General features: G+C 51.5%; 1 protein-coding gene across 1 annotated transcript; it reads right to left on the bottom strand.

The window, feature by feature from the left end:
* Positions 1 to 12,449: 12,449 nt before the first annotated feature.
* On the bottom strand, positions 12,450 to 14,343 carry LOC140222418 (uncharacterized). Its single transcript, XM_072292940.1, has one exon. The coding sequence runs from the start codon at positions 13,566 to 13,568 to the stop codon at positions 12,504 to 12,506; it is 1,065 nt and encodes a 354-aa protein (XP_072149041.1). The 5' UTR covers positions 13,569 to 14,343; the 3' UTR covers positions 12,450 to 12,503.
* Positions 14,344 to 17,426: the final 3,083 nt, after the last annotated feature.

The raw sequence follows: 17,426 nt of genomic DNA, 5'->3' as shown, positions 1-17,426 counted from the left end.
CGACATGTTATCGTCACTTGACATTTCTGTAGTACCAGCCCCCAAGCTGCCGGGGCTGAACCCGTCGTGGAGAGTACTTCTGCATTGGTGACGGACCTGGTGGCCATGATGTTGAATCTGGATGCTGAGCTAGAACTAGAGGTCGAGGTGGAGCCAGAAGCCGAGGTTGAAGTGGCAGCCACCGATGAAGTCGAGGGTGCACATGTAGCCCCCGAGCCAGAAGCTGACGTGGAGGCTGCCGGGACGCTGCAAGTGTTGCCTGTTGTCCCGCTGTCTGAGGCGAGGGCGTCGACTAGTCGCGTGGCGACTACCTCTTTGTATTTAGAGGCTGGTCCATAGACCAGCCGGGCGATGGTCCCTCTCGGTGCGCCGGGTGCCGTGGAACATGATGACACGCAGCTCCCTCCCATGACAAACCAAGAGAGAGCCGGCTGAGAGCTGACCCGCTGGCCATTGTGAATTTTGAGGCCACATTCATGGACATGTATCACCAAGTAGGCGAGTACACACAGGTAAGTTTCACTACTATCTTGATCTTCGCCTTTAAATTGGTACTCGTTACTGAGTACGAGCACTTGCTCTTATGTTGTAGACACTGATCCAGCGCTCCCCCGAGAAGTCGAAAGTTCTCGAAGTAGTTGGAGACACCATCCAGTGGGCCAAGGCGTTGGAGCAAAAATTGGCTGAGGAGAGGCAGTACTCCTCCCGACTATTGATGAAGTATGATGGGCAAGCCGCTGAGTACCGGAACCTCTTGTAGAAAGCTGATGAAGAAAAGGATCGGCTCTGGGTACTCAACAGATGCCTAAGGACTCAAAACAAAGGTAGGCTGTTTGTCCTTCGTTGCTTTTGAGTACCTGTTTGCCCTTGCTGATGCTGACTTGTTCTTTTGCCTTTGTTGTTGTAGAGCTCACCAAGGAGAATAACGATCTCTAGGGTCGTGCTGTGGACAGGCAAAACGCGTACTACCGGGTCACCGATGAGTATGATAAGGTGATCAAGAAGTACGAGACCCTGGAACACAAGTTTGACAAGGAGAAGCATCTGCGCAAGGACGGGGAGGTCCAACTTGTAGACCTGATGGAGAAACTTTGAGCGCAGCAGACTAAGTTGGAGGTGAAGAACCTTGCTCTCGAGGAGCTATCAGAAGCCGCTCAACCCATTGCTGATATGGTGGCGCCCTCGAAGGAAGGCGCGGAGCCTCGTCCCTTGGTGGAGATACTCAAGGATGTACCCAAGAAGTTCACCGACTACGTGAAGAAGACTCCGGAGTCTGTCTCCAAGCAATCGCTGTCGATGGTGAAGTCATTCTACCCACAAGCCAACTTGGCTCTTGTGGCAGAAGGCTTTGTCGAGGACTACTCTGATGAGCAGTTCTAGCAGTACTTGGAGAAGATAGCTCCCATTGCTCAAGAAGTAACCGATTAGATAGACCTTGAGTAATCTGCAAAAACAATTGTCTATAATATAAACAAGTTATGTTAATGCAAATTGTTTGAAGTCTTGTCACAATATGTGTTTGCTTGTCGACTTGCTTGAATTTCTTCGGTTTAGTGCATCTCACAGACTACCTAGATGTTTGCTCGTTTGGTAGTCGTGAGAGTCCGCGCACAAGGCTGCTCCTAGGAGCCTCCTTAAATACACCATTAAGAGTACCTTTGGGATGTGACTCCTTTCTGCGGAGCTCCAACACTCGTGTATCTAGGTAGCCAAACTCTTTAGGTGAGTAGAATATTTAGGACTTCTTGAACTGGAGCTTACCTTTGCAACCTCTTGAAGCGTCCCCACATAAGTAGAGACTAAATGTGATCCAATTATCAGTCCCAGGAGGCTGATAACACATTTATTCAACAGATAGTTCAGAAACTGTACAACTCCCGAAGGAGCGGGCGGGCAAGCCACACCCAAAGCAAGACTAAAGCGATAACAATACAAATCCAAGTTGCAGTCCAGTCGGACTCCGGGCGGCAATCGGAACTATGCGTCAGCGGAAGCATCCTCCAAAAGGGCCAACACCGCAGGCAGCGTTGGGTGCAGACGCAACCTCCTACTCGAAGTCCTCGGCGACGAAGTCCGGATCCTCCTCTGAAGCAACAACACAAGGGTGAGTACAAAAGTACTCAGCAAGTCCAACCCCATCCACGGAGGGGGATACAACAAGAATATGCATATGATTCAACAAGGATATGGTTAAGGTCTATTTGCAATAAAGCTAGATTTTTGACATATGCAGGGTTTCTTTTTAAAGAATTTTCATAAAACATTTTCTTAATAAATGATATATCAAGTGGGGTTGATCCTACACAAAGGATCCAAGTTTTATCGCTACCGGACTCCCCGTCCGCCGTAGTGCACGGCACAACTGCCGGACACTTCCAAAATTCCACACACACACACACCGTAAATACCAATCATCCCCCAAAAGCTAGTTGTGCGACCGAGCCGTAACTCATCCAATTCCGTGGACATGGCTACCCGGATAGGTTTTAACTCTGCAGAGGTTGTACACTTTTCCCACAAGTAGGGTACCGTATCACGATCACCTTAGTGACGGTACGGATCCTAACAAAGCCATTACCCACCTTAGCCAACACTGACTAGTCAACACGGAAGCACCCAAGGGGTTAGCAACCCAACCACGGGGCCGAAACCGGGACCTAAGTCACCAAGAGCTTAGTCCTTTTCCAAGGGCTCCCGTTGCTCACCAGCACACCTGAAGCCTAGCAGTTTAGCTAGTGGGGTTTATGCTAAGCCGTTGCCCATACAACGGTCGAGTGGTTGTACGATGATGGAATTAGGCAAGATGACACATCAACTCGGTCCTTAGCCCTGGCAAGATGTATATCTCCCAACTCTGCTCAACCATTAAGGTACGAGCTTAACAATCCGGCATTCCACACAAGAAATGCCCATCCATCTCATCCACCACCTCTCCTTACACCCGAAAACCCAACTCCTCAGTTGAACATACTCACACATTTATTTTCCGAATAAACAGATGTAGTCATGATTGAATTTGGATAATGAGTTCCTAAGCATTCTAGCAGTATTTATCATCTAAACAGAGCAACTCATATTTAGAGATAAATATGGGACGACAAGGAATAATCATAACAATCAAGGGGTGGCTATCAAACCATGTCTTGCGATAAAACAATATGCATTTTATAAAACAGGCCAGTAGGTTGTGTCTGAAAAACTGGGTATTAAATATGCATCAAAGGGTGAGATTGGACTTGCCGTTCTCAAAGCCTTCCAGGAGCTCCTGCTCGCGATACTGGTCCTCGGGCTCGGGCTCGCGGTCGAACTCCTCCTCGCGCTCCTCCTCGGGTACTCCGCGATCTACGGCACACACAAACGAGCACACAATAAATAAAAAGGAAAAAGATTTTACCCGTTGAGCTCCGAACAGGAAATATGAACGGAAAATAGGTAGGAGGGGTATTTTCATGAAATTTGGATATGCCTCAGCGAAAATATATGAGAGGAGGCCGCGGTCGAATTTGGGATCGATTGGAGGAAGTTTGGTGCATGAAATGACGGGTTAAAGGAGTATTAGGGGCTTCAAAATAGGGTTTAGGGCTAAACCGCGAGAACCAGGGACCTATTTGTAATTATTTCGGAAAGGTGGAAGGGCATATCTGTGAAACTTTTCTGAGAGAGGTGGGAGGGCCGGATTGCAAATAAGTGAGAGTAGAGGGGTAGATCGAAATTGAAGGAGCTCCTTCTTCTTCCTTTGGCCGGTTACAGGAAGTGGAGGGGGTTTGGCCGACGGTGGCTGGCCGGGCGGCCGGGCCTTGCCGGCGGCGGGCCCTGATGGTGAGTAGGGGCCGAGGGAGGCGTGGAGGCTCTATTTTGCCACTCACCTTGGAGATGGGGAGGTGGAGGAAGGGGCGGCCGGCAATGGTGTGGGGCGGTGGCGCACGGCGAAGGCGGCGGTTGGGCGCACGGGAGGGAGCAGGGGAGGGGCGGCGGCAAGGCTAGCGGCGGTGGTGGTGTGGAGAGCCGGGGCGTTGCCCCCCTTTTATAGGCCGGCGAGGGGGGGGGGGGCGGCCGATGGTAATGATGGTGGCCAGGATTTTTCCGGCCGGTGGCGTGCCGGAGTGAGCTTGCGCGTGGATGGCGTGGCGGCGTGGTCGTCGAGGAGGCATAGGGGGCGGCGACCTTGTGGGGGGGGCGTGCCGGGAAGGGACGGCTGAAGACCGGCCGGCGGACGGCTCGGCGCGGCCGGCGGCGCCAGAGCAACACGTGCGCAGGCGCGCGTGCGGCGGCGTTGGCCGGGCGCGGGCAGCTGGAAGCGGGTGGCTGGGCGCGGTCGGCTGGGCGCGGTCGGCCGGGCGCGGGCGACCGAGCCGGTGGGGTCGGGCGGCGCGGCCTAGTGCAGGCGGCCGAGCCGGGATGTCGGGCGCGGAAGGGTCGGGTGCGGGCAGGTCGGGCGCGGGCGGCCGAGCCGGTGGGGTCGGGCGGCGCGGCCTGACGCCAGAAGCCAGGCGCTAAGTGCTAGGAGCAAGGAAGGAGGCGGCAGGAGAAAAAGGAAGGAGAGAGAGAAAGGAGGAGGAAGGAAGAAGAAGAGGAGGGAGAAAAAGAAAAAGGGAAAAAAAGGAGAGGGGCAGCTCGGCGAAAGTTGCGGGATTTAGATGGCTCGCGTGATGGATTGGACGGGCACGCGGCAAAAATTACGGGGAGCGGAAAAAGAGGGTTGACGAGTCGGGGCCAGAACGACGGGTCCGACGGAAGGGAAAAGAGTTGACGGAGCTCAGTGGTTGGAAAAATTTTGGAATGCATTTTAACGGGTGATTTAATTTGGTAGATTTTTACGGGCATTACAAACCTACCCCACTTAAATTGAATCTCGTCCTCGAGATTTGGCTGAATCCTGAAAAGATGGGGAAACTCCTTCTTTAACGCATCCTCGTGTTTCCAAGTAGCTTCTTCTTCATCATGTCTACTCCATTGGACTCTGCAAATCCGCACTACTGAATTCCTTGTTCTTCTGGTGACGGTGTCTAGAATCTTGACGGGTACCTCCTGATATCGCAGATCCTTCTACAAATCTATGGTTTCCACCGGCACTTGCTCTTCTGGCACTCTCAGGCATTTTCTTAGCTGGGACACATGGAATACCGGGTGGATATCCGACATTTCTTCGGGTAGCTGAATACGGTAGACTATAGCTGCCACTCTTTTTAACACCTAGTATGGTCCTATATACCGAGGGGCTAATTTCGCTTGCACTTGGAACCTTCGGGTACCTCGAATCGGGGAGACCTTAAGGTACACGAAGTCTCCTTCCCTGAAAATCAACTCTCGTCTTCTTTTATCGGAGTAGCTTTTCTGTCTAGACTGTGCTGCTTTCAACTTCTCTCGTATTTCAGCCACTCGTTCTTCTGCTTCTTTGATAAAGGCGGGTCCTACTAGGGTGCGCTCTCCTACTTTCGACCACATCAACGGGGTCCTGCACTTTCTCCTATAGAGAGCCTCAAACGGTGACATGCCTAAGCTGGCTTGGTATCTGTTGTTATATGAGAACTCTGCATATGGTAGACTCTGTTCCCAGTCCTTGCCATAAGTAAGGACACATGCCCTCAACATGTCTTCCATGATCTGATTTACCATCTCTGTTTGGCCATCGGTCTGGGGGTGATAAGCTGAACTAAAGTCCAGTTTGGTGCCCATAGCCTTATGCAGACTCTTCCAGAATCTAGAGGTAAATTGGGTCTCTCTATCCGAAATAATTCTGCTAGGCACACCATGCAGCTTCACTATGTGGTCTACATAGAGTCGAGCCAGCTTTTCTCCACCATAGGTGGTCCGTACGGGTAAGTAGTGGGCAACTTTAGTGAGTCGGTCAACTATCACCCATATGGAGTCATTCCCTTTTTGAGTCTTGGGCAATCCCACTACAAAATTGTGGCGGATCCACTTCGGATTTGCTTGATTCAACATGATTAAGCCGCCTGATATGCGACACTCATGCCTTCACCAAGTAAACACGAAGTGCCGTCGGATTTCATCCGATTTAACCACTTGAACAGGACCGAATAGCAAACCCACATGAAGGTGAGCGGTTCTAGATAATACAGCAAGGCCACTAAGTTAAGCAATTTAACCATCTAGTTTGGTTATAAAACATCATCATAGTTTACAAGGTTTGAAAGAAAACCACAGAAGATAAAACAACAAGCGGAAGCTACTTCGTCGGGGTCGGACATCCCTGGTGAGGTCAACCGGGATGTCAATGATCCCTCTCCTCGCCGTCCGAGGAGGGATCCCACTCAACCGTCCAACCCGGAGGGAGTTGGGGCGGCCAAGTGCCAGCAGAAGGAGGCTCGGAGGTAGCAACTTCACCTGAAAAGAAAGAGCCACAACAAGGCTGAGCTATTAAGCTCAACAAGACTTATCTGACAGGGAGCGCTCTAAACTACCCCTTCTAGACATGCAAGGCTTTTTGGCTGAGGGGTTTGTTTGCCAAAAGCGCTAGATGTATCCCTACTTTCAAGTTTTAGCTCTGGTTCTAAGTTCATTATCCGGTCTAAGTTTGCAACCTATTCTAAGCAAGCATAGAACCAACCAAAAGGTATATACAACATCAACAAAACCATGTCATCATCCGATTCCTTGTTTACTCAGGATGACATAGCGATCAAGCAATCTCAAACTGTGAGAGGCAGACGAATCGATTCAAGTTTCTTAACCATGCATGGCGAACCTAATCTCACGACATCCGCGCACCACAAGGGTCGCTTCCCGTGTCGGCCGTCCCCATCAATTCCTAGGCGCGTGTTAGGTCCAAACTTCCCTTGGCATGCAATGCTCCACAGTCCTGGCCTCTGCCATACTGTGACTGCACTTGCACCCACATGATGCACCATGGGAACCTCGTTCCAGGGACAGCAGGGGTATAAGCCACGCCCTAGTTCAATCAGGTACTAGGCTTCCCCATCCCATACTAGGTATGAGATTAGTACTTTCAAACACTTGATCACGAACACCACCACTGTCGGGCCTTAGCAAGTTGCAAAGATAGACGGGACGATCAACCGACCACCAAAGAGTTACCCATAACCCTGCCCCGTCCATCGTCCTTATAGTTGTAACAGAAGGGTAGACATCCAAATCCTATACTCGCGAGTGACAGCGAATCACTCGGCTTTTACCGTTTTCCTATTTAAGCAAAGCATCTACTTGGTCCAACAGCTAGTGTTCAGATCAAGGGAGCTAAGTTATGCATCTAGGGTTCCAAGCAACTCCTATATGTAAATGCACAAGCATGTTAAAGAAGGCATGCGCAAGTCTGGTAAAACATAGGGGGATTCATGCATCCGGGGCTTGCCTTCGAGCAAGGAGGAAGGGAACTGCTCGACTTCTGGGGCAGCTTCAGCTTCTGGAGGCAGGAGCTCAGCTATACCGTCGTCTTCTAGCGCCAGGTGCAGCTCGTAGTAGCCGTCACGAGACGCAGCTCTACACGAATGCAATGTATTAGTTAGCATAGACGGTTATTTCAATAGCAACACTTGCAAGTCTGAGCCCAGAAACTTGCGACAAGTTATAGGAGGGTGGGAAGGTTCAATGGAGTTGATGGAGATCAAGAAGTAAGGGTCGGAGGGAAGGAACTTATGATCTGACCCTTAATCTAGAGGAATAGAGGTGCTAGAGGTCCTCACACTTAACGCTGAGAAGTCCCCAAGTTTTACACATACACCCTCGGTTCAAAGAAAAAGATACAGCCGAGCCCTCGGGCGAGGCAGAGAAGGGTCAGCGGAACAGACAGGGTCGGGCGAGACGGAACCGGGGTCGGGCGGATAAGAGGGGTCGGACGAAGCGAATAGGGATCGGCAGCCTACCTTCATCTTACGGAGAAGGCTTGGGGCGGAAAGGACTAAGGGCTTGGGACGGCGGCGAGAACGTCCGGCGGTGTTCCGGCGGCGGCGGTGCTTCCTGTGGATCTCAAGCTACTCTTGGGCAGCACTGAAAGCAGTGGCTGGTGGATTGGGGAAAAGGTGGTGCTTGAGCAGAGAGGAGAGTTCCTCAGACTTAGGTGGTGGCGCTGTGAGCTCGAACAGGGAGCAAGAGAGATGGCAGCTAGGGCAAGGGGAACTCCGGCGGGACTTCTGCATTCCCTTTTATAGCGGCGCGGAAGTGAGAAGGGGGAGCGGCGCGAAGGCCGGGGAAGAAGCGATGGAGTGCTCTGCCCGGGCAGCAATTTAGCGACGAGGGCGGTGGAGCAGGACTTCGGGGATGACGCCGGTGGTCATTGGGCACTGACGTCAGGGCGGCGCAGGCGCGGGTTTGCCGGTGGTTGAGATTTGGCGGAGGCGGGCGTCGTCGTGCGGTGGATCTGATGGAAGTGACTGGGAAAACGGCGCTAGGAACGAGGGCGCACAGGTGAGAAGACAGGCGGCTGCGGGCGTGCGGGCGAGCGCGGAGCAACAGATTGTTGGGGTGGCTTCTAATAGGGCAGGAAAAGGAGCTGTCGCTGCCGCAGTCTGGGTTGGCGGAGGAGGAATCGTCGTGTAGCGAAGACCGGGGCGGCGCGACTGTGGCGAGGTGACGGAAAAGACGGGCGGCATCGGGCTCTGTGGCCGGGATCTGGCGATGTGATGATGGGCGCGGGCGGCGAGGTGCTGCAGAAAGGGTAGCAGGGGAGCTTCCGCCGCGATTGGGGAAGGGGGTGCGAGAATCCATCCGGTCGCGGGCCAAAGACGAGGCGGAGTGGCGGGCGTCGGAGGAGTTGAGCCACACGGCGGGGGAACTCTGAAGCGGGCATGCAACTCGAGTGCGCCTGTCGCGGGAGATCTGGGGGAAAAGATCTCGTGGGCCTACCGGTCAGCCTCGGTGGTCCACGGCTCGAACTGGAGGGTGATGCTGCGGGATGGCTTAGGAAGATCCGACGGTGGGTTGGGGGTCGGCGGGGTCGGAACTGGGGAGACCACGGCGAGGGGTCAGATCGCAGGGGTCGGAAGATCTGGAGGTTGAACACTTAGGCTTGGAAAAACTAGAACAGGTGATCAGGGCTCGGATTAAGATTGATGCGAAGGATTTTTGTCCGAGGCCGTTACAGCCTACCCCCCTTAAAAAGAATCTCGTCCCGAGATTCGAATGTAGAAGTAACCGATGGGGGTGTGTAGCCTTTACCTCCTTGGCTGGGAAGAAAACTGGGGAAGTGCTTGTTCAAGTACTCTTCTGTTTCCCACATTGCTTCATCCTCCGTGTGGTTCTTCCAGAGGATCTTGTACATTTTGACCATTTGGCGCCAGGTATGCCTTTCTTTCTAGTCAAGGACCTTGGCCGGATACTCTGCATAGGTCAGGTCAGGCTTGATTTGTAGCTGCTCTTGTTCTAAGATCTCGGTTGGAACTTGGACACATCTCTTCAGCTGAGACACATGGAAAATGTCGTGTATGGTTGATAGTTGTTCTGGGAGTTGGATCCAATAGGCAACGGGTCCACAAATTTCCACAACTTCATACGGGCCGATGTAACGGGGAGCCAATTTTCCTTTTACTCCAAACCGTTGCACTCCTTTGGTTGGGGAAACTCGAAGATACACATGATCACCAATGTCAAACTGTAGGGGCCTTCTTCGCCTATCGGAGTAACTCTTCTGTCGAGATTGGGCAGCCTTGAGATTTGCTTGAATTACCTTCACTTGTTCTTCGGCTTCTACTACTAAGTCAGGGCCATAAACTTGTCTCTCTCCCGCTTGGGACCAGTTCAATGGGGTCCGGCATCTCCGTCCGTACAATGCTTCAAATGGTGCCATCTTCAAACTGGCTTGGTAACTATTGTTGTAGGAGAACTCCGCCAATGGCAAGCATTTGTCCCAATTCTTGTCATAGTGGATGACATAAGCTCTTAACATGTCTTCTAGGATCTGATTTACCCTTTCGGTTTGACCGTCGGTTTGAGGATGATAGGTTGAGCTATGGATGAGTTTGGTGCCCATGGATGCTTGTAGCTGTTCCCAAAAGCGTGCTACAAACTGAATTCCTCGATCAGAGATGATGGTCTTAGGCACACCGTGTAGGGAGACTATGCGGTCAAGGTACAGCTCTGCATACTGCTTGACTGTGTGGGTGGTGTGGACAGGAAGGAAGTGGGCGGTCTTGGTCAGACGGTCCACTATAACCCAAATGGAATCATGTCGCTGCGATGAAAGAGGCAGTCCGACAATGAAATCCATGCTGACATCTTCCCATTTCCAAGAGGGAATAGGTAGGGGTTGTAAAGTACCTGCTACCTTTAGATGACTGGCCTTGACACACTGGCAAGTGTCGCACTCTGAAACGTACCGGGCAATTTCCTGTTTCATTCCGCTCCACCAGAAAGTTTGGCATAGATCATGGTACATCTTATTGTTGCCTGGGTGGATTGAGAATTTGGAGAGGTGAGCTTCATCTAGGATCTGCTTCCTCAAGTTGGGGTCGGCCGGTACAACCAGTCGGTTTCCATAATATACGTTTTCAGTTTCGTCCTGCCAAAACTGCTTATATCCTTCATCTTTCCAGGAGATCTTCCTGGTGATCCGCTGTACTTCCTCATCCTTTACTTGTGCTGACCTTATTTGTTCTTCTAAAACAGAGTCAAGGGTGATGTGGCCGAGGGTTCCAGGGGAAACAATTTCCAAACTGAGTTTTCCCATCTCATGACACAAAGTTTCGGTGAAGGTCGTCGCCAACAAACAGTTGCAATAGGGCTTGCGGCTAAGAGCGTCGGCCACTACATTGGCCTTGCCGGGGTGATAGTGTACTTCCAATTCATAATCCTTTATCAACTCCAGCCATCTTCTTTGGCGCATGTTGAGGTCGGCTTGGGTAAAGATATACTTGAGGCTCTTGTGGTCGGTGTAGATGTTGCAGCGGGTGCCCATCAGATAATGTCTCCATATCTTTAAGGAATGGATCACTGCGGCCAACTCAAGATCATGGGTCGGGTAGTTCAGCTCATGAGGTCGTAACGCTCGTGAGGCAGAGGCAATGACTCGGTTGTCTTGCATAAGAACACACCCAAGTCCAGTGCCAGAGGCGTCACAGTACACGTCAAAGGTCCTAGAGGGGTCGGGTTGGGCCAAAACTGGGGCTGTGGTCAGCAAGTGCTTCAGGGTCTTGAAGGCTTCTTCACACTTGTCGTTCCACACGAATCTGACATCTTTCTTCAGCAACTCTGTCATCAGCTTAGCTATCTTGGAGAAATCCGGTATGAAACACCGATAGTAGCCTGCCAGTCCAAGGAAACTTCGGATCTGGTGCACTGAGGCAGGAGGCTTCCAGTCTATGACTTCCTGTACCTTGCTGGGGTCGACGGCTATGCCATTCTTAGAGATAGTATGTCCTAAGAACTTGACACTATCCAACCATAACTCACACTTGGAAAATTTGGCATAGAGCCGATGGTCTCTCAGCCGTTGGAGAACTATGCGAAGATGGTTGGCATGTTCTTCTTCGCTCTTCGAGTATACCAAGATATCATCAATGAACACCACTACAAACTTGTCCAACTCGGGCATGAATACCGAGTTCATGAGGTACATGAAGTATGTGGGTGCATTGGTGAGTCCAAAAGATATGACCAGGTACTCGTAGAGTCCATATCTTGTGGAGAAGGCAGTCTTAGGGATGTCACATGGTCGGATCTTGATCTGGTGATAGCTTGAACGAAGATTGATCTTGGAGAACACTCTAGCTCCAGCTAACTGATCAAACAAGACATCAATGCGGGGGAGTGGGTACTTGTTCTTGATTGTCACCGCATTGAGAGGTCGGTAGTCTACACACATGCGTAGACTGCCATCCTTCTTCTTCACAAACAGGGCCGCGCAACCCCAAGGTGATGCACTGGGTCGGATGAAACCTTTCTCCAACAGATCATGCAACTGGGTCTTCAACTCGGCCAGCTCAGCTGGTGGCATTCGATAGGGTCTTTTGGAGATGGGGGCGGTGCCGGGGATCAACTCTATGGTAAACTCCACGTCTCTATCAGGTGGCATGCTAGGCAAGTCCTCTGGGAACACATCAGGGTACTCAGAGACAACAGGGAGGCTCTCTAGTCGGGCTTACGATAGAGGGTACGCACAGGGGAGTGCAGATTTAGGAGGGTTCAAGAACAGGGTAGAATTGCCATAAAAGGGCGAGTTGATGTGGAGGGTTCGGGCGGCTGGGTCTAGAACCACTTGGTGTCGGGTCATCCAATCCATTCCAAGAATGATATCTATTCCTTCCAGGCCAAGGATGATCAGATTTTTCCTTAAAAAGGTTTTGGCCCAGCTGAATAGGCACATTGATACTCATCCTTTCAGATGTGATCACTCCACCCGGGGTGGATATTCTAAAAGACCCTCTGGTTTGGCATTCTTGTAACCCACACTTGTCACGGGTCTTTCTCCCGATAAAACTATGTGAAGCTCCCGAGTCAAACAAAACCAAAGCTGAAAAACTGTGAATCAGAAAGGTACCCGTCATTATTGGCGCACCTTCAGGAAGCTCTGCTGCGTGGGTGAAGTTCAGTCAACCTTGGCGAACTTGCACCTTGGGCCTCTTTCCTTTGTTGGGCGTTGCATTGTTCTGCCGTGGGCGCGGGCTCTGATTTCTGGGGCAGTCCTTGGTGAAATGTCCCACATCGCCGCAGGCATAACAGCGGTTACCCGTTGCAAGGCGTGGGGATGGCGGCAGGTTTGGCCGGGGCGCCTGTGGTTGGAAACCGGGAAAACGGGGCGCTGCTGCTGGTGGGGGTCGGGCAATCCACCTTCCCGACTGCTGGGGTCGGCTGGGCGCCTGGGGTGGAACCACTCTGAAACGCTGCGCAGGTGGGCTGGGCGTTGGCAGCGGGGCTTTCCTCTTCCTCTCGGCTGCCAGAGCCTTCATGCAGTCCTCTTGGGAGATGGCTAGGTTGACCAACTCATTGTACGTATCCACCCTTATCGGGTTTAACCTTTCTCTGAGCTCCAAGCTCAGCCCTCTGCGGAATCTGTCCTTCTTCTTCTCGTCGGTGTCCGCGTGATATCCAGCATAACGACACAGGTCGTTGAAGGCCTGAGCGTAGTGTAACACATCTCGGTTTCCTTGGTGAAGAGCCAGAAATTCATTGAGCTTGCGCTCCAGGAGACCCTCCGGAATGTGGTGCGCTCTGAACGCAGTCTTGAACTCATTCCAGCTGATGACATGGTTGGCCGGCAACATGGCGTGGTAGTGATCCCACCATAGCTGAGCGGAACCATGTAACTGCTGGGCTGCAAACCGGGCCTTGTTGTGATCGGGGCACTGGGCGGTGAGAAGCTCGAACTTGGATTCGATGGTGCGAACCCAGGCGTTTGCATCGAGCGGGTCTTGGGTCTTCTGGAACAATGGGGGCTGCGTCCCCAAAAAGTCTTCATACCGAGCAACATGAGGTTGTTGCTGAGCCCTTCCGCCATGGGGCGGCTGTTGTTGTTGTTGTCCTTGTACCAGGTGTCTCAGCAGCTCGGTCTGGGCCGCTAAGATCGCCTCTAGTGGAGATGGGGGTGGAGGTGGGGGAAGATCTTGTCTTTGCTCGCTGCTGCCGGGCACAGAACCAGATCTGGTGCGATGCGCCATCTGCAAGAGTTAACATCCTATTAAATTCATAATCTTAGAAATACTCCAACCGATAGGAACGCACAAGTTAAATCCTCCAATGCAACTCTTGCCGATAATGCAACACATGTCCTCATAAGGGAGACACACACTCTTCCTATGGTCATGTTAGTTAGCATCTATCTTAGCCTTGTACCCGACTTCGGGCGAACCATACCCAGACTCCTGGAATTCTCTTATTTCTGAACTTAAGCCAAAGGGTCGGGCTAGGCGAGCATCCCGAGAAAAGGGGTCGGCAACGATCCACACCAAAAAGAGGTCGGGTGAGGCGGAGAACTGCCTCGAAGGGTCGGGCGCATCCGATCTCGCGAACCGAGGTCGGCCAACTTGAACAGACCCACGGAAAACAGCGTGTGTGGTCACAGCACAACTCACTTAGTCTAACATTCCAACATTTTGTAAAGAGTTAAAAGTCAGACTCAGGATTTGATTTCATTGGGATCTTTTTACAGAGGTGCTCTAAAAGACAAGGAGTACTCGACTCAAGGCTAACCTATTACAGAACTTTCCAAAATTTAGGCTGCCGAGGAGTACAACAAAAGAATGGGTTCCCTGCTACTCTCCATCTACAAAGGAACACTATGAGTAGGAGAAGGGGCGTCGTCCTCTTCAATGTCCATGCTGGACGCTTCCTCAACCTCCTCAGGGTCCTCTTGAGCTTCCAGCTGCATCTGGAGGGCATGCATATCATCGAGCTCGGCGTGATGCTCGTCCAGATGAGCATTGGCAACCGCCAGCTCCATTTCCACCTCCATCTTTTCTTCTGATAGCTCGATCATGCCGTCCACCAAGTCGGCTACTTCTCCCTCGAGCTCAGAGATTCTGTCCTGCATGTCATGGATCTGAACGCCTCGTTGGATGAGCTGATATGTTTGGCCCACCAGGTCTCTTTTGGCGGCCTGGAGGTGTCCTTGGGCATCCACGGCGGTCCAAGCAAGGATAGTCATGGCTCGTCCTTGGAGCTCAATCAGCCGATAGGGGGCTGACATACACCGGATGTTGGTAGAGATGGTGACCATTGAGTAGGTGGTGGCCAGCACCTCGATATTGCTGACGCGGTCGAGCCACTCCGGGTCCAACCGGTTCCTGGCAGGGAACAGGCCGATGGGGTCTAGGGTGACCTTTAGTGGGTGCAGCTGACAGAATTGAGTAAGGAGCTGAAGAGCGGCTGACTCCCAGGTGTCTTCCGGGGCAAGGCCGTATGCTGATATCCCAAACGAGGGCCAGTCGGGCCGCACAGGAGGGGGAGGTACTACTGCTTGTACGTTGCACGTTTGGACGCCTTGCTCCAGGTACAATCGTCCCGCATACAACGGTGGAGATTGGTACCCGAACCATTTCAAGGTATCCCACAAGATCGCGGGAAAGCCCTCGAAGTGTAGACATGTCGAATGGAAGGTGCCATCCGCTCCATACAGGACATGTCCGGGGGCGACCATCTGGAACCAAGAACCAAAACCACGTGAGATGAACTCTAAAGGTCAGGGGTCGGACAGAGAAAGCATCCAGATTTTAACCGAAAACAAGCTGGAGGAACTAGAAATCCTTAGAACCGAAGAAGAGCTTCTCCGAGCAAGGTTGCTTTTGAGGAGGGTGACTTTACAGATTTTAAGCTTATGTCGCATGCACGGCCTACCTCGTTCTCAACCAAAACAACTGCCAAAACTTGGTCTTACGCGGTTAGTGCCGGTGGCAAGGCAACCAGTACGTCTCTCCCTATAATAACTAGTCGGTTCTAGCAACGTCTCCTAAGCGAACGCGGTTAGTGTACCTACAGAAAAAAACACAACCACACGAACCTTTCGTGCCAGCACCCACGAAAGCGTTCCCAAACATTACCGCTCACTATAGGAACGACACCCATGCGTTCAAGGCTGCATGGATAGCACTCAACCGTGGAAATAGGTCCCCTTTGAATTGAACCGTATAACCCTTCGCATACTCGCGATGCGGAATCGGCGCACGTGTAATAGACGTGGCGAACAACCGTGCTGATAGGCTCGTTGGAATCGAACCGTACCAACCTTCGTATGGATTACATACGGAACCTGCGCACGTATGATAGACGTGGGCGAAACAACCGCGATGATAGGGTCCTTTGAATAGAACTCCCTATCAACCCTCGCATACTCGTGATGCGGAACTCGGCACACATATGATAAACGTGGAGAAGTGCTGGAAGGGTTATCAAGATAACCAAATAAATATTAGCCACCTAAAACAACCCCAAAATCCCCTAGGGCCTCTCGCACTAAAGTCGTCGTTAACGATTGTACGAGAAAATTTTCAAAGAGTTTCTTGCAACTTTTATCTTTTCAAAGAAATGTGTTAGGGCTTGTTGTGTTCTCTGTCTTGCTAAACTGGCTCTGGTACCAGCTGTGGCGGATCCACTTCGGATTTGCTTGATTCAACATGATTAAGCCGCCTGATATGCGACACTCATGCCTTCACCAAGTAAACACGAAGTGCCGTCGGATTTCATCCGAATTAACCACTTGAACAGGACCGAATAGCAAACCCACATGAAGGTGAGCGGTTCCAGAGACTACAGCAAGTCCACTAAGTTAAGCAATTTAACCATCTAGTTTGGTTATAAAACATCATCAGAGTTTACAAGGTTTGAAAGAAAACCACAGAAGATAAAACAACAAGCGGAAGCTACTTCGTCGGGGTCGGACATCCCTGGTGAGGCCAACCGGGATGTCAATGATCCCTCTCCTCGCCATCCGAGGAGGGATCCCACTCAACCGTCCAACCCGGAGGGAGTTGGGGTGGCCAAGTGCCAGCAGAAGGAGGCTCGGAGGCAGCAACTTCACCTAAAAAGAAAGAGCCACAACAAAGCTGAGCTACTAAGCTCAACAAGACTTATCCGATAGGGAGCGCTCTAAACTACCCCTTCTAGACATGCAAGGCTTTTTGGCTGAGGGGTTTGTTTGCCAAAAGCTCTAGATGTATCCCTACTTTCAAGTTTTAGCTCCGGTTTTAAGTTCATTATCCGGTCTTAGTTTGCAACCTATTCTAAGCAAGCATAGAACCAACCAAAAGGTATATACAACATCAACAAAACCATGTCATCATCAGATTCCTTGTTTACTCAGGATGACATAGCGATCAAGCAATCTCAAACTGTGAGAGGCAGACGACTCGATTCGAGTTTCTTAACCATGCATGGCGAACCTAATCTCACGACATCCGCGCACCACAAGGGTCGCTTCCCGTGTCGGCCGTCCCCATCAATTCCTAGGCACGTGTCAGGTCCAAACTTCCCTTGGCATGCAATGCTCCACAGTCCTGGCCTCTGCCGTACTGTGACTGCACTTGCACCCACATGATGCACCATGGGAACCTCGTTCCAGGGACAGCAGGGGTATAAGCCACGCCCTAGTTCAATCAGGTACTAGGCTTCCCCATCCCATACTAGGTATGAGATTAGTACTTTCAAACACTTGATCACGAACACCACCACTGTCGGGCCTTAGCAAGTTGCAAAGATAGACGGGACGATCAACCGACCACGAAAGAGTTACCCGTAACCCTGCCCTGTCCATCGTCCTTATAGTTGTAACAGAAGGGTAGACATCCAAATCCTATACTCGCGAGTGACAGCAAATCACTCGGCTTTTACCGTTTTCCTATTTAAGCAAAGCATCTACTTGGTCCAACAGCTAGTGTTCAGATCAAGGGAGCTAAGTTATGCATCTAGGGTTCCAAGCAACTCCTATATGTAAATGCACAAGCATGTTAAAGAAGGCATGCGCAAGTCTGGTAAAACATAGGGGGATTCATGCATCCGGGGCTTGCCTTCGAGCAAGGAGGAAG

This window comes from Setaria viridis, chromosome 4 (assembly GCF_005286985.2).
Source record: "Setaria viridis chromosome 4, Setaria_viridis_v4.0, whole genome shotgun sequence".
NCBI lineage: Eukaryota > Viridiplantae > Streptophyta > Magnoliopsida > Poales > Poaceae > Setaria > Setaria viridis.
The sequence above is the reverse complement of the archived record's forward strand: the minus strand, read 5'-3'. Positions and strand labels throughout refer to the sequence as shown.